General features: G+C 38.0%; 1 protein-coding gene and 1 long non-coding RNA gene across 12 annotated transcripts in view; one reads left to right on the top strand and one right to left on the bottom strand.

Annotated features, from left to right (window-relative positions):
- The window catches only part of CAMSAP2 (calmodulin regulated spectrin associated protein family member 2), a 116,934-nt gene that overhangs the window by 2,197 nt on the left and 90,894 nt on the right, over positions 1-23,843 (top strand). For 5 of the 6 annotated variants that reach the window (XM_025458610.3, XM_025458609.3, XM_025458611.3 and 2 more), the window contains exon 2: positions 21,164-21,423. In XM_025458610.3, coding sequence (XP_025314395.1) covers positions 21,164-21,423 — 260 coding nt within the window. Of the gene's footprint in view, positions 1-12,105; positions 12,184-21,163; positions 21,424-23,843 lie in introns of those variants that run through there. The other variant, XM_049112030.1, reaches the window with a different exon arrangement.
- LOC112667097 (uncharacterized) lies at positions 480-12,088 on the bottom strand. 6 transcript variants are annotated; one of them, XR_003141042.3, is made up of 5 exons: positions 11,886-12,070; positions 9,948-10,136; positions 7,628-7,678; positions 1,185-1,385; positions 480-620 (listed from the first exon to the last, which is right to left on the bottom strand). It is a non-coding gene; the product is annotated as an uncharacterized LOC112667097 (long non-coding RNA). The 6 variants fall into 6 exon arrangements; XR_003141043.3 differs by lacking the exons at positions 480-620; positions 1,185-1,385 and adding an exon at positions 5,651-5,943; XR_003141040.3 differs by lacking the exons at positions 480-620; positions 1,185-1,385 and adding an exon at positions 5,654-5,921.

The raw sequence follows: 23,843 nt of genomic DNA, 5'->3' as shown, positions 1-23,843 counted from the left end.
AAGCATCGTTTTGTAAGATTTCTGTGCCCCGGTTAAGACATTTTACGTGTGTAAAATATTTGTTGAAAAGTTTCTTAGTATTTTCAGACTTTTCTCCAGATGTTAAATGTAAGGTGTTAGGGTTTTTTTGTTTGTTTGTTTGGTTGGTTGGTTGGTTGGTTTTTGTTTTGTTTCTGTGAGAGGAGAATGGCTTACTTCCACTTTGAAGACTGAAAATAGGGGAGTTAATGGCTTAATTGACTCTTCCTGAAGATCACCCATAACTGAATATTTTCAGAACTGCACACGTTAACTAGCAAATGAATCTCGGTGTTTGGAAAATTATTGAGTTAGTTTGAGGGAAACTTTAATGCGATTTTATGTTTATGACAACTTTTGCTTTAAACTCTTGTACTTGGTTATTGAAGTAGATGTTAAGGTTTTAAAATGGCATAAGGAGTAGGTATAATTAAAACTTATTTTGAAATAGTTCTTAAAGATTTATTTGGAAGTGAACGTATGGAGTTAACACGTAGAAGGAAACGCAGAGTGTCAGTGTATTTTTGTTTCTGGCACCAGCAGTGAGAATAATAGATGCGTTTTGGTTTTACCGTAAGCGGCATGCTGAAGCTAATATCCGTCTGGTGAAGAAATAAAAGCTATTTAGGTATTTAGAAAAGATAGAGGGAAATTTACATAATGACCTACATGGAAAAGCAATGTGTACAAAATGGAAGGAAGAGGGAGCAACAAAAATACTTTCTTTCCTCCCAAAACTGAGAGGAGGCTTATAGCACAAGATGTCAAAATGTTGCCCTTGATTCACAAAGGCTACTATCCAGAAAATGGCCTACTTTCTGGATGTATGTCAGGCAAGTTTGCCAGATTCTGGACTGCTTGACAAACACATATTGAACACCTTTGAAGAAAAGAAGTGGAAGGAATCTAATATCAATGAAATCCATCCTCTGCCGGGCACTGTATTAGATAATCCATCCTCTGCCGGGCACTGTGTTAGATGCTTTGCACTAGATTGTATATTAGAGATTCACAGCAACTTTGTGATGTAGGTGGTTTGTTCCCCATTTTCTCCAGTGCACAGAGAGGTTAAACAACTTTCCTAGTATCACACTTTTAGTAAGAGGTAGAGCTAAGTTTTCATTTGACTGACTCAAGGGTATGGCATTGGTGGAGGCAGGGCATACCTGCTATGTACTCAGTACTTTAAATACACTGCTTCATTTATTCCAACAGCAACCCTCAAGGTAGGTACTGTTCTCATTTTGCAGATGAGGGAATAGGTTCAAGAGCTTTTAATTTGTTTGAGATGAAACATCTGGCAAGTGGTGGCTTCCACACGCTGGCTCAGGTCTTTCTGACTCTGACTCTTTGCTCTTTACACCACTCTGCGGAGTGTGAAAAATGTGCACATAGTACATATTACAAGTCTGTCTGTCTTTCTTTCTTTCTATCTATCTATTTATTTATTTATTTTAAAGAGTGGGCAGATCTTAACACACTCAGATGGTTTAGATGAATATTGTTGGTACTTGGTTACATTTGCCTTGGCAACAATTGGAACAGATAAAAAGATGATACTCAAAATATAGTGAGAACCAAACTTAGAAGACCTTGAGAGGGTGACTTAGTAACAGAACTTAATACATTGAGAATGTTATGTCTGTACATTTTATTTCTTTAATCAACCACCGTTCAAAGGTTGTTCACTCCACATTTATATGGACTGACTAGAGAAAAAGTAAAGTTTCATTTCTTTTGATAGAAATATTCTTCATTTGCTGCAAACACTTAAAACAGTAAGTATTAATAGACAACATATTTCAAAGGTATTACCTAATGGTATTCAAAACATTAGCCCAACTTTAAGTTGTGATTTACTAAAATCACTTTAAAAAAAAAAAAAAAGATTTGTTTAGGGGTGCCAGGTGGCTCAGTTGGTTGAGCATCTGCCTTTGGCTCAGATCATGATCTTTTTGTTTTGTTTGTTTGTTTAAAGATTTTATTTATTTATTCATGAGACACACACACACACACACACACACACAGAGGCAGAGACACAGGCAGAGAGAGAAGTAGGCTCCATACAGGGAGGTGGAGGTGGGACTCGATCCTGGGAGTTCTGGATCATGCCCTGGGCCGAAGGTGGACGCTCAACTGCTGAGCCACTCAGGTGTCCCTCAGATCATGATCTTGAGGTCCTGGGATTGAGTCTAGCATCAGGCTCCCGCTGAGCCAGGAGCCTGCCTCTGCCTTTCCCTCTCCTCTGCCTTCTCTCCCCTGCTCATGCTCTGTCTTGGTCTCTCTCAAATGAATACATAAAATATTAAAAAAAAGAATTATATATGTATTTGAGAGAGTCAGTGTGCGCAGCAGGGGGAGGGGCAAAGGGAGAGGGAGAAAGAGAATCCCAAGCAGACTCCCTGCTCAGTGTAGGGCTCCACAAAGGGCTCCATATCAGGACCCTGAGATCATGACCTGAGCTGAAATCAGGAGTTGGAAGCCCAACTGACTGAGCCACCCAGCCACCCCAATAAAGTTACTTCTTTAACAATGATATACAGGGTCTTCAGGTATTTAGTTTTTTTCTATGAGAAACTTTCAAACTTTTTGATATATTAAAAAGTAGTCAATTTTAGAATCTTATGTTGTTGGAAAAGTCATTTAAAATTATACTTTTTTTAAAAAAGTAAAATAAAATTATAGCTATAGGGGTGCCTGAGTGGCTCAGTCGACTGGGCTTCTGACTCCTGATTTCAGCTCAGGTTATGATCTCAGGGCCTGGGATTGAGCCCTTCGCACCTCACCTCGGGCTCCCAGCTCAGCAGGCAGTCTGCTTGTTTCCCTCTTCCTCTGTTCCTCCCCCTGCTTGCAGTGTCTCATTCTTTCTCCGTCTTTCTCTTAGATAAATCTTAAAGTAATAAATAAAATGATAGCTAGAAATCGATGATGGGCATAGAATGATGTTATTGAACCATATAAAATAAATAAAGCACTAGTATTGTAATACCTAGAAAGCAGATGGAGTATTTTACTTCATTCGAAGTCCTGTGTCGGAAGCTTTGAGTCATATTCTTCTCATTACACTAAAAATATTCCAAATAGCCCAAATCTTAATTGTTTGTTTATTTATTTTAAAGATTTTATTTATTTATTCATGAGAGAGACAGAGAGAGAGAGAGACACAGGCAGAGGGAGAAGCAGGCTCCAGGCAGGGAGCCTGACTTGGGACTCGATCCCAGGTCTCCAGGATCAGGCCCTGGGCTGAAGGCAGGCACTAAACTGCTGAGCCATCCAGGCTGCCCTTTAATAGTTTATTTTGTGGAAGAATGCACATACAGTTTAGATCAAATGGAGAATAAGTTTGTTTAGATGAATTTAATAAACAGATGCTCATTAGTTGAAGCAAATTGCAAAAGAGGAAGTTAAGCTGTGCTGTCTCTACTATTTGAACAGCTTAACCCATTTCGGCAGTGGTATTGCTGAGTTTGCTTTCAGTGTTCTGCTCTTTTAAATCTTTTAGGGAAAATGGTGGGTATAAAACCTCTTTATGAAATTCTTGAATTTGGAGTTCTTAACATGGAATGTAAGGCCCCCTTCCTAGCCATAATACATCATTTCAACGTTATCAACTATTATTCTCTTTTTTAAAACCATTCTCCTTTTCATATACCATTTAGTTTAGTAACATAAAATTGTTCACAATTACAAACACACCTTTGTTTGTCTTTGCTTTGTATGTCTGAACACATTTTGCTGTCAGAACCCTGTGAAAGATCTGACTCAGGTGTATGTGAGGGTTGTGATGACAGTGGGTAAAAAAAAAAATAATAATAGCAGAGATGCCAGTTTGGGAAGTTATTGCAGGAGTTCAGGCAGGTAGCAAGAAAGCTTATGGTAGAGTGGAAATGATACTAAAGCTGCTAATATTAAGTGCTTGCTGTGTATCAAGTACTTTGTATGTTTTATTATTTTAATTCTCGTGACAGCCTAAGAGATGGAAACTATTAATCATTCCAGTTTTACTGGTGGGGAAAATAAAGCTCAGAGGTTTAGGAACTCATCCAAAGCCACTCAGTTTATGGAGCTGGAATCTGAACTTCAGTCTGTTCTTTTAACCACTGTACTATTGAGTAGAAGTGAAATTAATGAAAAAGAGGCAAAAGATAGGAAAAAAGTTGCAAAGTTATAATCTTGAGTATTTCTAAATGACTGAATTTGGGGCCCATGGGAAATGGTTGAAATAAAAAGTTAATATACAAAAGGATGAGGTCACCTGAGGTTTTAAGGAGAGGTTGCCTGAGCTTTTGAGACTTAGAGGCTGGGAGGATGAATCTCTGTGCCATTGGCAGAGATGGAGAAAGCAGCACGATGTAATGGGAAATCCGCTTTGTTTTTGAAAAAAGCCTTATGCATGATGTTTTGGCCAAATATCTTGAGAAATCAAATGAGGTAGGTAGCTAAAAATATATGTATGGAGTATGAATGGGAAGTTGAGGCTGGAAATAATTTCAGAGTCTTCTGTGCATAAAATGTAACTGAAACTTTGGAGTAGATGTGAGGGTGACAGAATTTAGGGTAGTGAACACTTACAATGTTTTGGGGGGTGGGCACTGGGGAAAAGAGGCAGAATTAAAGCAGTCAAGAGAGTTAGGAAGAGAATTAAGAAAGTGTAGTAAGACTGAGGCCCTGGAAGGAAAAATTTCAAGGGAGTAGTCTTATTAACAGTGTCAAATGCTATGGGGTTTTTATTTATTTTTTAAAATTTTATTATCTTTTTTTTTTTATTATCTTTTTTTTAAAGATTTTGTTTATTTATTTGAAAGAGAGAGAACTTGCATAAAAGCGGGGGTAGGGGGGAGCAGCAGGCAGAGGAAGAGGCAGAGGGAGAAGCAGACTCCCCGCTGAGCAGGGACGTGGATGCCGGGCTCCATCCCAGGACCCTGGGATCATGACCTGGGCTGAAGGCAGACGCTTAACCAACTGAGCACCAGGCACCCCCTTAAGATTTATTTTTTTAAGTAATCTCTATACCCAATGTGGGGTCAAACCCACAACCCCAAGATCAAGAGTTGCACGCTTTACTGACTGAGCCAGCCAGGGACCCCTACAGGTTTTTAGACCATGCCGTCCTTCTAAGAGTTTATGTTCTAGTAAAGGAGATGTGATACATGTAAAACTATAGTAGAGTCAGGAAATACATCAGGGCCATGTAACTAGAACAGTGACATGCAGAGGGAGGAATAGCAGAGGGGGGGAGAGGACACTCAGCCTCAGGGAACTGTGAAGGAAGACCTCTGAAGTGGAGGTGGCAGTTAGTTGACCCTGAAGGGAGTCAGGCTGAATGGAAAGTAGGCATTGTAGGTGGAAGAGATAGTCCATGAGCGGGCATGGAGTTTTGAAACCAAGGTAGTGTTAGTGAAACAACATAGACCAGTAGGATTAGAAGAGGTTTATGTGATGAAATAGTGGGAGATCCAGCTTGAAAGGTAAATTGGAGCAGAATTGTTTGAAGAGCCAGGTTAAGGAATTTGGCATTTGTTTTGTAGATAAATTATTGTGTGTTGTATTAAAAAAAAATGACGAATTTTTTGAACACATACTTTGTGCTAAGTACAATTTTGAATATTTTATACTTTTTTTTTTAATTTTGAGGACAATTCTATTAAGTAGATACCATTTTATTTCTTCCACTATAACTGTAAGGCAAGGTCTCCCAACCACAGAACTATCGACTGGCTAACTCTTTGTTGCGGAGGGCTGCCCTATGCAGTGTAGGATTTTAGCAGCATCCTTGTCCTACTTGCTAGTTGACGGTAGTTTTCTCCACCCTCTCTTCCACCCCAGCGGTGATGACCAAATATGTCTCCAGACTTTGCCTGTGTCTCCCGGGGGGCAAAGTAACCCCAGCTTGAGAACCATTGCTATAAAGATAATAAGATACACCTGTAATTTAAAAAGGGTTTTTGTACATTAAAGCCAAAATTAATTGTAAGAAATCTTCATTTCAGAAGTATTCGAATGGAGGGTAAGAATTTAGGAAATGAGGTAGTTTGCCCTTTTTGTTAATGAGGAAATGAAGGGGTTAAATAACTTGCCTTTATCATCCAGCTTATAAGTGGTGGAACCAAAATTGGAGTATAAGTCTTTATGATAGTAAAGTTTGTATTTTAACCTTTATGTTATATGCTTTCCATAGTTCATTACAATTTTATACTATAGTCCTGAAAGTGAAGGCATAATGAATGAAAACCTTTCAAATATAAGTCTAAAATTTGTTTTGCAGAATTTAAAAGTATATTTAATCTTTTTTTTTTTAATTTTATTTATTTATTTATGATAGTCACACAGTGAGAGAGAGAGGGGCAGAGACACAGGCAGAGAGAGAAGCAGGCTCCATGCACCGGGAGCCCGATGTGGGACTCGATCCCGGGTCTCCAGGATCGCGCCCTGGGCCAAAGGCAGGCGCCAAACCGCTGCGCCACCCAAGGATCCCAAAAGTATATTTAATCTTCCTCATATTTGATAAATTAGTACAGGGATAGAAAATATATTTAGTGGGAAGCCTGGGTCGCTCAGTGGTTGAGTGTCTGCCTTTGGCTCAGGACACTATCCTGGGATATCGAGTCCCACATCAGGCACCCCATAGGGAGCCTGCTTCTCCCTCTGCCTATGTCTCTGCGTCTCTCTCTGTGTCTCTCATGAATAAATAAATAAAATCTTTTTAATTTTTTTTATTTTATTTATTTTATTTTATTTATTTATTTTTTTTAAAGGAATGGCAGCTCCTATTCTTTTTATTTATTTATGATAGTCACACACAGAGAGAGAGAGAGAGAGGCAGAGACATAGGCAGAGGGAGAAGCAGGCTCCATGCACCGGGAGCCCGACGTGGGATTCGATCCCGGGTCTCCAGGATCGCGCCCTGGGCCAAAGGCAGGCGCTAAACCACTGCGCCACCCAGGGTTCCCATAAAATCTTTTTTAAAAAAAAGGAAAAAATAAATTTAGCATTAGTATGTCATTTCAGAGTCTCCTCCTACTCCCAGTGAATCTAGTTTTCCATGTAGACTAATTTACAGACCCTTTTCTATTGGTAAATTACAAATAATATTTAAATATTTCACATTTATTAGTAGTGACAGGCTTGGTGCTTTAGCCAAGATTATGGTTGTTTTTTATTTATGACATTTAGCACTTTCCATCATATGCTTTGCACAGTTCTTCCTTTTCTTCTTAAACATTGACTCTATCAACATAATATTTTAAGTTAACGGCCTATACAGTAGTATCTTTCTGGTTCTACTATCACTTACTCCCTTTTTTCCCTGGGGCATTTCACTGAAGTACTCTTCGTTCCCCTACTTTCTGAATAGTCATAATAATAAGCATTTGTATACTGCTTTGAGTTGTTTAGGCGAAAAATAAATCGCCAAGTGTTAGAATTTATCAGTCTCACACTGAGGCTACCTTTAGATACCCTGTTTCCCACTGTAGAATCAGGTTATGTATCTTATAATTTCAAATAGTTCTTTTTGTTAGAAATATTTTTCACTGCATATTAGACAAAATGAAATAGAGGCTAGGCATATGGCAATAGGGAAGCCATTGAGTTCTCTATGTGTACTTACAGCCGTACTCTGCTGTATTATGCCTCGTAATGTTTATGAAGTATCTCTATCCTATTGAGATAAAGAAATGGAATTTCAGTTAATGGAAATAAGTGTTCATCACCACCCCCCCCCCCCATATTTCACAGACATAGGCTCCTGGGGATGTATGTGTATGATCTTAAAAAGCTTTTTTTTTTTTTTTTTTTTTTTAAGTTTTCTTTATTTATTCATGAGAGAGACAGAGACACAGGCAGAGGGAGAAGCGGGCTCCTCACAGGGAGCCCAACGTGGGACTCGATCCTGGATCCCGGGATCATGCCCTGAGCCGAAGGCAGAAGCCCAACCGCTGAGCCACCCAGGCATCCCTCAAAAGCTATTTTGAATGTGCTCACCCCTTCACACCATTTTCTGTTTCTAAAATGGGAGTTGCATGCATATTCTAAGTACTTTAGGCTCTTGGAATAAAAGACATTTGATGAAACTTTGGAAATATTTTAAAAGACATTTGTCCTCAGCAACTCTTAAGTTTCAAAGTACAGTTGACCCTTGGACAGTGTGAATTTCAACTGCACAGATCCACTTTTACACGGATTTTTTTTTCAATAAATATATTGGAAAATTTTTTTGAGGTTTATGACAATTTGAAAAAACTTGTATATGAACCACATAGCCTGGAAATGCTTTAATCTTAAGAAATTAAGAAAAGTTAGGTATTATTGTGAGAATAAAGTATTTTAATAAATATAACATGCAAAATGTGTTATCGGTTGTTTATGTTATCAGTAAGGCTTATTATTAGTAGTTAGGTTTTTAGGGAGTCAGAAGTTACATGCAGATTTTTTGACTGCATGGAAGTTGGCACTCCTGCTAACCTCCTGGGTTGTTTGAGAGTCAACCGTAGATGGTTTCATTTTTTTCTACTGGCATTTTCTACAACTGTCAAATTTCTCTTTTTCAGCCATCTTCTGGTTTACCTTCTCTTTTTTTGATGACATTCAAATAAAGGGGTTGCTGACTGTTAATTTTTCTCTAATTCATAGTTTTGTAGAACTTTGTAATGTAAAAGATTTTGCGACAGCAGAAATACTGTCTTTGCCACCTCCATTTTTTTTTAAATAGATGCTAGAGATTGTGATTATAAGATCTTGAAGATTTACTTTTTGACACACAAATGTTTTTTTGTAGGTGAGACAGATAGAGATTGAAAACTCAAAAGGTATGTAAGGGTAGATCTAGTGTAAAGTCTCCTTTCCATCTGGACCCAGAGCCACTTGTTTTAAGCCAGGTGACATCATTGGAAATCTGTTTTTTAAAAGATCTTTTGGAGTACATTAAAAATGATTAAATGGGGGAGGGGCACCTGGGTGGTTCACTCGGTTAAGTGTCTACCTCTTGATTTTGGCTCAGGTCATGATCTCAGGGTCATGAGCCTGCTTATCATTCTCTTTTTCTCGGCCCCTTACCCCCAAGTTCTCTCTCTTTAAAAAAACAAATTAAAAAGGTAAATTTTATGTTATGTTATACAAATTTATGTATTTGACCACATTTTAACAAAGGATTTCTTGGAAGTAGAAAATGAATTGGGGGAGACCACGAGTTACAAAGGGAGAAATAATTAGGAAGTTATAGTCCAGATGGGAGATGATGACCGCTTGAATTTGGATGATAGCAGTGGATATGGAAAGAAGTGGATGAATGCAAAAGATAAAACTTGGATTGATTGGATATGTGGAAGCAAAGATGAGATTGTGTTGAGTATATTAAGATTGCTTCTGTTTACTGAGAAAGGGAACAATGGAAGAGAGCCTGGTTGTTGAGTAAGAACAGTGTTGAATTTGAGGCATATCCAAAATGGTGGTGTGTGCGTTGAGCCCTTAAAAATTGGCATGTAGAATTTAGAAGATCTCTGGGATGAGACACATAAGTGGTTATAAAAAGAGTAACTGCCAGTCACTTTGAGGGAAAGTACAGAGGAGAGGGAAGGGGACCCAAGACAGCAGAGCCAGCAAAGGAGCCAGACATAGATTAGCCAGAGAGGATGAAAGCAAGACCGGCAAGCGTGGAATCTCAAGCATAGAGAAGAGAACATTGAGATGGCGGAGAATGAGGTGCAGCTGAGACAGATGATGAAATTATTGATGACTTGGCTGAGAACATGTTGAGGGGAATGTAGAAGCAGAACTATGACCAGAGTAGGTTGAAAGTTAATGGGAGATTGTGTCAGAATATCTTCACTCGTAGTGATAGAAAATCCATCTCAAATTGGCTTATAGTACAGAGGATTTATTGGCTTACATTATTGAAAAAGTTCTGAGGTAGAAGGAGCTTTTACTCTTACTTGATCAAGGATCCAGTTCGATTTCTTCGTGATTCCTTGCCTATGCCCTTCTTCGTGAAGTTTATTCTCCTGCTGTCTTCTCTCATGGAAGCAAATGGCTGTAGTAGTTCCAGGACTCACTCCGTGTTATCACAGTATTCAGAGCTCCTTCTAATCCCTGAATGAAAGTTCTGTACTCTTCTCCTTTTTCTTTGAAAAGAGAAAAGTCATGTGATTTTAGAAAATATCAAATATGAGAAAAGCCATTTGATTTTAGAAAGTATCAAATATGTGCAGTGACAGTGAACTTTCATGTACTCTGCACCCAACCTCCATGACCATCATCTCAAAGCCCAATCTCGATTTATTAGTTACACTGATTTTTTCTGGCCATGCTGATTATTTGAAGCAAATCCCAGACATTGTATCATTTCGTCTATAAATATATTAATATGTATCTCCAGAAGTCAGGAACTCTGTTTTTAAACATAACCATGGTACTGCCATCATCACAGCACTGTCATACCTATCTGTATCATCAGTATTAGGATTTCTCTGATTGTCTCATAAATCTTTGTTTTTATTTATTTATTTTTATTTATTAACAGTTCATTGGTTCCAGTCAGTATTCAGATAAGGGTCATATTTGTAATTGGTTGATATATCTCTTTAAGTTTTTTAATATGTAAGGCTACTCCTACATCACATTTTATCTTTCTTGCACTTATTTATTGGAGGAACCAGAGTATTTGTCCTTTAAAATTTCCTGCAGTCTGGGTCTCCATGGCAAAACAGGTTTATAAATAGGCAGTTAGGGATCCCTGGGTGGCGCAGCGGTTTGGCGCCTGCCTGTGGCCCAGGGCGCGATCCTGGAGACCCGGGATCGAATCCCATATCAGGCTCCCGGTGCATGGAGCCTGCTTCTCCCTCTGCCTGTGTCTCTGCCTCTCTCTCTCTCTCTCTCTCTGTGACTATCATAAAAAAAAAAAAAAAAAAAAAATTAAAAATAAATAGATCTAGAGACTTACATAGATTCAAATTTATTTACTTATTGGTATACTTAACAGGTGGTGTGTATTTCTATCAGGAGGCACTTAATATCTCAGTTATCTCTCTATCATGATTTCATTTATTAGCTGGAAAACTCCTTTAAAAAGAAATTTATCTTTGTTAAGTATATGGTTACCCTATGTGGGAAACTACCTTAATGAATGGTAGCCTCTAAGTATGGTACCAGGCAAACTACTACAGAGGTCACAGAAAAGAAAGGCTCACAGACCAAATTAAAATGCTTAAATCATAAGGTTTGTTAAATCAATTTACAGTGAGAAGCAAGGAGAAAGAGATGAGGTAAGTTAACACATTTCAGATAGAGTGCAAGCAGGGAGAAAGAACCATGCTCCCCGAATCCTGCAATATACAGTGTTTATATGTCCATCTCTTTCTGCTACATTAGCCTTCCCTAATGATGATGGTTGCTCACAAGGACCGGGGCTGAAGTTTGAACAAGGAGGCCCATAGTGACGCATAGGCCAGCGATACACACTTGCTCTATCAGAGAGACACAGGGAACAGGCATGCTTGTCACAGCTGTAGCTTACCAATAAGCCTGATGAATAGCCACGGGTTTTGTATTACTTGGTCAGAGGACAAATAGGCCAGAATGGATGTCACCAGTGGGTGACCAAATTAAAGACATTCAGATATTAAGTATTCATGTATATTTAGTGTTCATTGCCTCTTGTTTAGTCTCATGCATATTCAATACATCATGAATAGTTAGTGCTTTATATGTATTTAGTGTATATTATGAATATTTAATGCCTAGATACCTCATGAATATTAGGTATCTTTTGGAGGGTTTTTTATCCCTTTTATGTTAACATAACCACTATGTTACTAACCACTCATCTTTATTTAACACATTCTCTGAATTCTGTGTTTTATCTATACTCTCACCTGTATTTTACAAACCAGAAACTTATTCTTTTATAATAAAATTGAATAGTCTAGAAAATAAAAGTACATTACGCTGAGTTACAGGGAAGGAAGGATAAATGCTATGTTCTTCTCTTCACTGGGGGGGAATTGCACCATACTGAGTGGATCACAGGCCCCCAAGAAGTTGAAAGGGTAAAGAATGAGGAGAAAGAACATTCTGAATAGTGACCAGAATGTACAAAGGCAAAGGTTCTGCATTGGAAGGATGTGTGATTGTTAGGAACTGAATGTGGCTAGCAGGGATGCCTAATATAAGGTGGGTAGGGACAGGATCATTTCTTCCTTCTAAGGTCAGAGGGAGGATTTTAATCCTTAAAGGCACTGAAAGTCATTGAAAACCCTAGGGTTTCATGGTGGTGTGTGACATGATCAAATATGCTTATGGAAAATAAGCAGGTTCTGGCTGTAGTAGAGAAATAGGGACAAGAGTGGATGTGTGAAGATGATTAGGGGTAAACAAAGTAATTCACATGAGAATTCACTGATAGTTTGGACCTGGGAGATGTGAGTTGAGACTGTGAGAAGGGGATGGATTTTATCTGGGAGTTGAGGGGGAGGGTGGTGGCATTAATGATGATGCCTAGGTTTCTGGCTTGTGCTACTTGATGGATGGTGGTATCTTTCCTCAATGTGGGGAATGCCAGAAGATGATCAGATTTGGGAGAAAAGACTGACTTGGAGCATTTTTAGGTTTCATAACTTTTTTTAGTATAATTTCAAACATATAAGAATAGTACAAAGAACTCCCTAGTACCCTTTAGCCAGATTTACCAATCATTAACATTTTGTCCCATTTATCGTTTTCTTTCCCATTCTCCCATACAAACATTTTTTTTTTTTTTTAAAGATTTTATTTATTTCTTCATAGACGCAGAGGGAGAAGCAGGCTCCATGCAAGGAGCCTGATGTGGGACTCGATCCCGGGTCTCCAGGATCACACCCCAGGCTGCAGGCGGCACCAAACCACTGCGCCACCAGCGCTGCCCCAAACATGTTTGTATACATACATACGTGTATACATAATATTTTCTGAACTGTTTGAGATTATATGAGACACATTGTGTTCCCTACCCCTAAATACTTCAGTCTATCCCCTAAAATGATTGGTTTCTTATATATAATCTCAGTAAAATGATTAAAAATCAGGAAACTTTACTTTTATATATTATTATCTAATTCATAGTCCTAATTCAAATTTGCCAATTATCTTAATGTCATTATTGCTAATTTTTTTTTCTCATTCCAAGATCCAGTACAGTATCAATGCACTGCAGTTAGTTGACTTGTCTCTTTAGTCTCCTTTAATCTGGAATAGTTCTTTGGTCTGTCTTTGTCTTTCATGATGTTGACACTTTTATTTTATTTATTTTTTTATTTTATTTTTTTTGATATTGAGACCCTGAGCTGCATGCTGAGCTGGGCTGTAAGCCCCCTTCCATGGGCATTGTCTTAGTTCTTGCCAACCCTCCATTACCCTCTGGTACAGACAGCCAGTTCTCTGCAGGGGCTGACTGGGCTGCCTCCCCTCTTGTGTTCTTATACCCTGATCTGGGTATATGATCCCTTATTGTGGGCCCTTATTTTGCAGCTGTCCCCTCTGCCTTTGGTCTGAATGACTGGGATGATGATGAGATCCTAGCATGGGTGCTGGTGCTGGCAGTGTCCCAACAAAATACCCAGATACTATGAAGACAGACAAAGTGCACAGAGACCTCCCTGCTCCCAACAAGAATTGATGGAGATCCAGACGCTGGAGACCGTTTCCCATCCCATTCCACCTGCCATCTTCTTTGGTTTTCTTTTTTCTTGTCCTTTTCCCTTCTTTTTCTTCTCTTCCTTGGCTGACCCACCCCTGCACCTCCTCTCACCACTGCTGCCATCACCACCTGTCTTTCCACGAACAGATAGACCCTGTTGCCCTGTTGCCCCCTTATACAGCTCCATCTCTGCATTGCACTTGGGCAAGAGTGCCTGGGAGGCACCCAGAGACAAACCAGTTGGCATCTGGGCAGCCCCAAAGGAGAGATGTTTAGCCAGAGTGAATTTCCTTACTCTCTCTTCTTGCTAAGATTGAAAAACTTGACATCCTCCCTAATGTATAATAATGCCAGAGATGTAGGTGCAGCAGAGGGAGAGGAAAGAAACAGGGAATTACTCTTCTCGGTACCCCATAAGGTATGAGCCTGCAGTGTTGATTTTTTTCCTTTTTTTTTTTTTTTTGATTTTTTTCTTTATAAAATCTTTGTCTTATAATAGACCAGTTATTTTATAGAATGTCCATTTGGAATTGTCTCAAGTGTCTTTGTGATTAAAGTTACACAAATCTGGCAGAACTACCCCAGAAGAGAAGTTAAAGCCTCTGTAAATCGTATCAGGAGACACATAATGTTCGTTTTGGTATTGGTAATGTTCGCTTTGATCACTTGGCTAAAGTGGAATCTGCCTTGTTTCTGCACCATAAAATTATTATTCCATTTTTAATTAATAATTTATGGAGAGATAAATTGAAATATCCTGTTTATCAAACTTTTACCCAAAATTTTAACATACGATAGTGATTCTTGCTTGTCATTTGTTACCATTATTACTATCATTTTTTTCACCATTTATTAATTGCTGTTCTACATCAAGAAGAAGGGTTTTCTTCTTTCTCATTGGCTTATTTTTTCATTTATATCAGGATGGACTTGTTGATTCTTTTTTTTTTCCGATGTGTTACAATCCTTTATTATTATTATATATTTTGATGTTCATATTGTACCAGATTTGGCCGGTGGGATCTCCTTTCATTCTATGTCTTTCTGAATGGCCCCATCATTTATTGGCCTTTTCTTTCTTTTTGGCACGTGTGCACATACCTTCCCCGCCAAATACATACAGATACATTCTTAGCTCATCTTGTACTTTGTCTTCTCCAGCTCTGGAAATAGCCGTTTCTTTCCTTTTAGTGAGAAACCAAGATATAGGTGCTAGGCTATTGCTGCTGGGGATTCAGAGACAGAGCTACAAAACACATACATATGTATATATAACATAAAGTACATCTAGTTCTTTCTCTGTATATAGACAGATATAAAACACCATGTGTTTATACTGACACTTTGCATTTTAGTCCAACACTGCAGAGTTCATAAGTCTTTCTAGTTCATTTCTAGTCCCTTCCTATATTTATAACTGCCCTCGTTAGTAAGAAACTTGGCACCCATTTTGAATTTGGGGTTTCTTTGTGACATCCCAGTGAAGAGTTGATTAGGCTAGCTGGCTTATAAGGAGCTGGGGCTCAGAAGAGGTGCTTTAGTCTCACAGGGTAGTGGGAGGATTGGAGGAGGTAATTTAAGCTCAGGAATGCTGAACAGCATTTAACACATCCTTTGGTAAGTGGAAGGGTAGAGGGAGTTCACTTTTAATTGGCATCTCATTTGAAGGCAAAGCTCTGTGTTTAGGTACTTTACATTCTTTTAGTAAACATTTGAGTCTGCTGTGTTCCAGGTGTACTGTTCTGGGTGCTAGTGACCCAGGAATGAGAAGTATCCTGCTCTCCTTGAGGTTACATTGTAATGGGGAGAGGCAGAAATAAACATAGATATTATAGGATAGTAATAACTGTTATGTAGAGAATTAAAATAGGATGATTGATTGGGTAGTCAGGAAAGGTATTATCTGAGGAGGTGACATTTAGCTGAGATCTGAATGGAATGAGCTTGTAAGGTGAGAGCGAGGAATGTGAGAAGCAGAAGAGCTAGTGCACAAGCCAAAAGTCACAAACTAGACGTGCTATAGCAACATAAAGACTTGGGTGTCTGGAGCATAATGGGCCATTGGGGGAGAGGAGAGAGAGGAGGAGGAGGAGGAGATTGAGGCACATCTGCAGAATATGGAGAAACTTAAACTCAGAAATTAATTATTGCGTTCAAAAATCCCATAGCAGGTAACTGGTAAAATTCAGACTCATCTTTTTAAATCCAAAGCCTATACATTCCCAAAGCCTGAATTTCCCCCACTATACCATGCTGCTTCCTAATGGTAGTGAAAGTAGGTTAACTGAAAAGAGGTTTGGTTTTGAGGGTTTTACTTCTTTGCAGAAGTGAAGAGTGACCTAGGAGATAACTCTAAAGTTTTTTAAGACAGATACAAGGAGTAAGTTATAATTATTAGCACAGAATCTGGGAGTTGAGGGGAGGTTTAAAATATTAGGACAAGGCTAATGACTACTTTTTTTTTTAAAGTAACATTTTTATTTGTTTATCAGATATGTGTTGAGTGCTTACCATGTACTAGGCATTAAGATATGTTCTGGGGATTTATATCCTCAAGAAGATAAAGGACATGGACCTTGCCCTCCAGTCATGTGGAAAGGTGCATCTTTGTCAAAAGTGGATTTTAAAAAATTTTTCCATTTTTTATAAGTAAAAAATGACTTATTATAACTTTCTCTGATACTGGTACTATTTTTTTCATGTTATTTACCATATTTATGTTTGGTTAATTTCAAGTTCAAGATCTATGTTTTATTTTCATTTGGAGTTTTTGCAACTCATTAGTTCTCTCAGTAATTGTTTTAGAGAAATTTTTTTTAGATTTGGAAAATAAGGCAATGTTCTCATGGCTGAATGTGGTGATATTTCTAAAATGCATTCCCCTCTTCATTGTTTTAAAGAAATCTGTATCATTGCTGGCGTATGTGTGCAACTAGTAACCCATCTTTTTTTCTTTAAGATTTTATTTATTTATTCATAAGAGACACAGAGAGAAAGAGAGGCAGAGACACAGGCTGAGGGAGAAGCAGGCTCCATGCAGGGAGCCTGATGTGGGACTCGATCCCGGGTCTCCAGGATCACGGCCTGGGCTGAAGGCAGGCGCTAAACCGCTGAGCCACCTGGGCTGCCCGTAACCCATCTTTATAGAAAATTGCCTTGAGCAATTCTTTACTCGTACTATGTCTACTCCCTTTACTTGTACTTCAAGCATTTCAGGTGATTGTTAATTTCAAAACTTAGATCTAGTTAGGATTTATAATAATGTGATTAAGGTATGTCTGCTTAAGTCCTGGTACACAAGAAAAACTTGTCTCTTATCCTTTGCAATTCTAGGAGTGGTGTTTCACTCATCCATTCCTTATGCATTAATTTTTTTCCTTTTGTGTTCTGGAGGTGAAGGAGAGGGTAAAACCTCTTATCTTTGATTGATTGTTTTCTAAAATGCTTTTTCAGTTCATTTGTTTCACAATATGATGCAATTTCAAACAAAATAGTTTTGTATAGTTGGCAAAATGAAGTCTTAATGTTCAGATCTTGAAGACTTGTTTTTGAAACCTATTTTATAATATTCAACATGCAGTCTTGTATTCTTTTGGGAGTGGGAAAACGTGTTTTTGGCATTTTTGGGGATCATATTTGTGAAACATTCTTTGGCTTGCTATGGGTCCTTTCCCTTTTCCTTGCATTAGGATCTTTTAAAAACTTGCTCTTTTATAACTTAAGTTTGTGGGCATGCCATAATAAAATGGAAATAGCCCCTCAGCTGCATGTCTTCTACCTTCTAGCCTAATAATTTTGGCAAACCATTGTTACTTTTTAAGCTATTAGCTAGATGGTTGAGAGTTAGGACTCTGCATTTATCAGCTGTGTGTCCTTGGCAAGATAACCATTCTTGGGTTCCTTATCTGTAAAACGGGGACAAGAGAATTGTTAGTATTAAATGACAGAAGGCATGTTTAGGACAGTGTCTTAATACATAAAAGTCCTTAGTATTAGTATATTCTTAATATATATTTGCATATTGTCTGATTTGCCACTTTCACCAAGTTATAAAAATCATTGTGAGAATGGATGTAAAGGCAGTAAATGAATATTAGGTAGATATCCAGGTACAGTGGAGAAGGTTGTAACCCTGATAATTAGCAGTCACTTTTCTTTGCGTAGCTTATGTTTGGATACCAAGTCACCTATATTAGTCATTTTTTTTATTGTTACAGGAAATAAAAATCCATTAGGCCTACATTTTACAATAATTATCTTATGATCAACTAATTTCTCTTAATAGAGTTCTACTAAATAACTTCTATAGTATTTCCTATGATACTAAATTTACCAACACCTTATTCTATAGTTTATACCTGTGCTGATATATCATGCTGAGGCAGCTGTTAAGTTTAAGGCTGGCTCATTACTGGTTAAGGTAGCTATGAAAAAGAAAGGTGTTTTCATTTATTAAATGAGGATGATATTTTTAGATGTCTCCAAAGTCCCAAATTGATATATCTACTCTTGACCTCTTTCCAGAGTCCTATATCCCCTTTTTGATATTTTTGCTGTCATTTCTAATCATCGTATCTAAAACTGAGTTTATGATCTTGCTTCCACAGTTAGTGCTTCCTCTGATTTTCTTTTTTCTATTAATGTTACCACTATTTCCCAGGTAACCCAGGCCTAATAGTCTCTGCCATCTTTACCCCCTTCTTTTGCTTTAGTCCTGGCTCCTTTTGGGTTTGTTAGTTCTTCTATTTCTTGGTTTTCACTACTGTTTTTCAACTTCGTTTCCTTATTTTTATAATCTATGTCTGATTTTTACCATTGTCAGTATTGAAGACCAAATTAATTGTCCCCAAACATCATTCTTTATTTAAAAAAAAAAGATTTTATTTACTTATTTGAGGGAGAGAGAACGAGCAGGGGGGGTGGCAGAGGGACAAACAGATTTCCCTGCTGAGCAGGGCTCGATCCCAGGACCCCGAAATAATGACTTGAGCGAAAGTCAGGTGCTTAATGAACTGAGCCACCCAGGCGCCCCCCAAACCTCATTCTTACTGTGTCACTCTTCTCCTTTTAAACAGTAAGCAATTCCTTGCTATTGTGTAAAGCCTTCATGTTTGAAAGAGATACTACTTTTGTCTTATCTCCAACCTCCCATTCTAGCTTTCCTGCTTTTATTACTCTTAACCTACAGGAATCCTTTTCTCCACCCAAATTGTTTAGTTTGGTGTCTCTTCACATCTTCTCTTCCTTTCTCTCTCCCCGCTCTCCCCTTCTGTTTAGAGACTTTTTTTTTTGACTCAACAAATTCTGACCATTCCTCCGATCCTTTTTCTTTAGGATAAAATCTTGCCAGCCCACTGCGATATTGCTTGCTTTGAACTCTAAGCACCTAATTATTCATTAAGAACAGTTGTTCAGGGATTCCTGGGTGGCTCAGTGGTTAAGTGCCTGCCTTCAGCCCAGGGCATGATCCTGGAGACCCAGGATCAAATCCCATGTCAGGCTCACTGCATGGAGCCTGCTTCTGTCTCTGCGTCTCTCTCTCTCTCTCATGAATAAATAAATAAAACCTTTAAAAAAAAAAGAACAGTTGTTCATTTAGCACTTAAATTCTTTCATTTGGTGCCTAATCATTCATTGTTTCTGAATTGCTTATTTGTCTAGTCTTTTTGTAGATTATTGGCTCTTTGAAGGTGGGGATTATTTCTAATTCTGTGAATTTCCCCAGAACCATGATGGTACATAAAATGAACATGAAATCATTAATATTGTATGAAGAAAACATATTTTTTGAAGATTTCTTTATCTTAGAGAAGAGGGCGTGTGCACACACGCATCTGGGAGGTGGGGCAGAGGGAGAGACTCTTTGAGCAGACTCCTGCTAAGCATGGAGCTCACTTTCACAACTCATGAGATTGTGACCTGAGCTGAAATAAGAGTTAGCCCGCTGAGCCAACCAGGCACCCCTGATGAAAATATTTTTCTAAATAATAAGAGCTCTTCAAAAACTTTAGGGTGAAAATTGCTACAGAGTGTATTAATACTTTGTGAATACATTTTAAAAATGCTCGTTTTGGGATCCCTGGGTGGTGCAGCGGTTTAGCGCCTGCCTTTGGCCCAGGGCGTGATCCTGGAGACCCGGGATCGAGTCTCACGTCAGGCTCCTGGTGCATGGAGCCTGCATGGAGCCTGCTTCTCCTTCTGCCTATGTCTCTGCCTCTCTCTCTCTCTGTGTGTGACTATCATAAATAAATAAAAATTAAAAAAATAAAAATGCTCATTTTGATTAGTACTTGGGGTTATTTTACGATTATATTAAAGCTGCCTATTCAGAAGACTCCTAAAATTAGCGATGGGGGATGTCTGGCCTCTAGACCTCACGTTCCAAACAGAAGGCAGGCAAGGGACTGGCTAGGTGTGACGCCAGAGCTATCAGGTTCTACGGTTGTAGCTCCATGTTAACTTGTAACTTAGATGGCTACCTTTCCTTTTGGAAGACAAAACCTCATTCTTGTCTTGGCTTTGATTAAGAGTACAGTGCCCAGGTAAGAAGTGGGAGGAAGAGGAAGAAATACAAGGTAGAAAAGACAAGAAAACTTGTAAAACAGTGAGAAGTGGGGATCCCTGGGTGGCTCAGTGGTTTAGTGCCTGCCTTCAGCCTAGGGTGTGATCCTGGAGTGCCGGGATCGAGTCCCACATTGGGCTCCCTGCATGGAGCCTGCTTCTCCCTCTGCCTGTGTCTCTGCCTCTCTGTGTCTCTCATGAGTAAATAAATAAAATCTCTCTAAAAAAAAAAAAAACAAAAAAGTGAGAATTGTTTTGTTTATTATGCTTTTTTAATAATCTGGCTGCCATCAGATGCAAAAGCAGCTCCTAAAGGTTGATTTAGAAGTAGACATTGGGAGAGTGGGACTTGATGTTCTTCAAGGGAAATGGCTAGCAGAAAAGAAACTCTGAAATTTTTAGTTTCCTTCTCATGTCCTGTTTGTAAACTCTACGTGTCCATTTAATGTGTCTGTTGGGTGTCCAAGAGGGCTTCTTGGGGTAGAATGGGGAGTAGTGAGTGTTAAGGTGGAGATAACACTGATTTACTAGGTTAAGGGATTTTTAAGAGTAGTTCTCCCCTAAACTATAGCTGTAACTGCCCCTAAATACCTTCAGCAGGCTAAGCAGGAAGGATGAGAGACCAGAGACCCTGAGAAAGGGACAGAATAAGTTAGGCAGTCTCTGTTTTGCAAGTGCTTAGCTGTACAACTTTGGGCAAATGATTTTATGCTGTCAGTTGGAAAGGCCTAGCATTTCCCTGCAGTATCTGTTACAGTGCATTTCCTGGTTGACTGCTTGAATGTGAGGAAATGTACTGAAATTAGTTTTTGGGAGTTACTGTTATTTTGAAAAGGAATCTTCTGTGACATAATAACTATTCAATAAATTGTGTTTCTTTTATAAACATAAGAATTTTTTTGCCTTTAATCTTTATAGAAAATGTGCCAGAGGAGCTTCGAGAACCGTTTTATACCGATCAGTATGACCAGGAACACATCAAACCACCTGTTGTTAATTTGCTTCTATCAGCTGAACTGTACTGTCGTGCTGGGAGTCTCATTCTCAAGAGTGATGCTGCAAAACCCCTTTTGGGCCATGATGCTGTAATCCAGGCTTTAGCACAGAAAGGTCTTTATGTCACTGACCAGGAAAAACTGGTAACTGAACGAGATCTCCACAAGAAACCCATACAGATGGTGAGTCTTTATATATCCAGGATTACTTTGTTTGAAGTGCATACCTTTGAATGTGAATTGTATTATAAAAGAGAGGGAAATATGTTTTGAAATTGGATTGTCATCTCTGTCTAGAGTTTAAAGACTGTCATTTTCTTTAAAACCTTGTTTCCACAAAAAGGAAGATTTTGATAAACTATTTTGGAATGTATGGTACCATTCTGATACACAGGAGAAACAATTACGTTCTTTCTAGCTACTTTATTTATTTATTTATTTATTTATTTATTTAAATTTTTTAAAAAAATTTTTATTTATTTATGATAGTCACAGAGAGAGAGAGAGAGAGAGAGGCAGAGACACAGGCAGAGGGAGAAGCAGGCTCCATGCACCGGGAGCCCGACGTGGGATTCGATCCCGGGTCTCCAGGATCGCGCCCTGGGCCAAAGGCAGGCGCCAAACCGCTGCGCCACCCAGGGATCCCTCTAGCTACTTTAAAGTGATTTTTTATTTAATTTAAAAACTTGTTTTTCTCATCATAGAAAGTGTATTGATTTTATTCTCATTAGGAAAGATACGAGATTTCTAAGTGTTTATTTACATGCTTGAATGACCTCTTGGTAAATTTCTACATATCATATATTTTAATTTAATAACTACTAATTCATTCTTGTGAATGAAGGGCTCTAAACTGGCCTATGACAAGCATGCAGGAGCTTTGTCATGATAGTTTCTGGAGATAAACCCAAAGTTTAGGATCATCGTATGCTGCTTCAGTCTGGTGTACTCCTTTGGCTTAACTTCACAAAACGCTAAGTGTCATCAAGAATGTATTAGAAGGAAAAACAGATCTGCACATTTGATTAATTCATGCTCTTATATGAAACTAGTTGTAGAAGGGGAAAGATACATGTAGAAGAATATATTGAGAATACACAAAATTATAAAGTTGAAGGGTGAACAAAAATTAACACATCTAGTACTAAATGAGGTAATGACCTACTTTCTACCTATTTTCCTTCTTTAAAAAAAATATTTTGTTATGAGGAGTAGGGAATAATGTCTCAAGAAAAATTTGGTTAATTAATTTATAGATTTATATTAAGGATAACTAAGAATGTTTATTATCCAATAAGAGATTTTCAGCTTTCACTGATGGCTTTAAATTTACCTACAGTTACCCTTTGATTTTTGCATGTCTGCTTTGGGTACATATCGTATATGTAAACAGTTTGCCAGCACCAGGGGTGAGCAGAATTCTACATAGGTGTTCTAGCAGTATCTCACATTCAACCTTTCTAGAATCACTGTGATTGGATGCTCCCATTATGATTATTTCCACTTCTATTATTTCAAGGCCAAATAGATCGTTACAAAGCACATCAATGACTTTGTGAATTTGTATTGCTTTCAAATATGGTTAAATCTGTTAGGTAACCTATTATCTCTTTTAGATTCTCTTGAATAAGAAAGAAACAAACTTGACGTTTTCTGGATTATTTGCCTAGTGCAGTTTGGTGCATGTAAAGATAAAATATGAAGATATTTTAATAATTAAAAAGTGAGGGGTTTGGAAGACTGCTAGTTACATTGGTATTTCTTTTGCACTGTATTCGATCTTGGTGATAGCTGTGAATACATTTAAATTTGATAAATACCATGCTTTAAGTGATACAGAATTGCTCTTTATCTGGTTCTAACTTCTGTTGGTTTTTAGAACACTTCATGTTTGACTACATCATCTTGACCCTTTGCAGTGTCACATTTATTGACGTGTATTTTAAGTGTATACTTTAAGCTTTTGTTACAATTGGATTTAAAGCTTCTCAATTGCTGTGAAATTTTGATTGGTGACGTTGTAATATATTACTACTTTTCTAAAGCCTACGTGAGAAAATTTATCAGAGTACTGTTAAAAACTTTGTTCCTTAAGAAACTGTTTTGTTTGGTTTTAGAGTAATAAGAGTAATAAATTTCAGTTTTCTTCCTTGTCTTGCTTTTTGGGAAGTATAATGAAAAATAGTGTGTTTAATTACACTGAATATATTGACTCCCAATCCCATGCCTTGCTTTCATCTCTAAATTATCTTCATACTTTTGGGATCTTCATTTTTATATGCCTTACAGCCTTTTGGAAAAGTTGCATTGTGATAGGACTTATCAACTTAAATATAAAGCAGGTTTGACTAAACAGATTTTATTAATTTTGAGGTAGGTACAGATTGGGAGGAATGCCTTTTTTTGTAATGTGAACACATGTTGGAGAACGTATGCTTTTTTTTATCACACAGCTTTTACAGAGATTTTTGAGAGTACAGCCTTTAAAATATTTTCTTCTATATTTACATCAATGAGAAGATATTTTAGACATTGTGCTTTAAAGCCAGTTAATAATTATAATGTATTAAAGTTCATTCAGCACATAATCAGTATCTGTAGGA

Source organism: Canis lupus, chromosome 7 (genome assembly GCF_003254725.2).
Source record: "Canis lupus dingo isolate Sandy chromosome 7, ASM325472v2, whole genome shotgun sequence".
In the NCBI taxonomy this organism is placed as follows: domain Eukaryota; kingdom Metazoa; phylum Chordata; class Mammalia; order Carnivora; family Canidae; genus Canis; species Canis lupus.
Note: the sequence above shows the minus strand (reverse complement) of the source record. Positions and strands in the feature narration are given on the sequence as shown.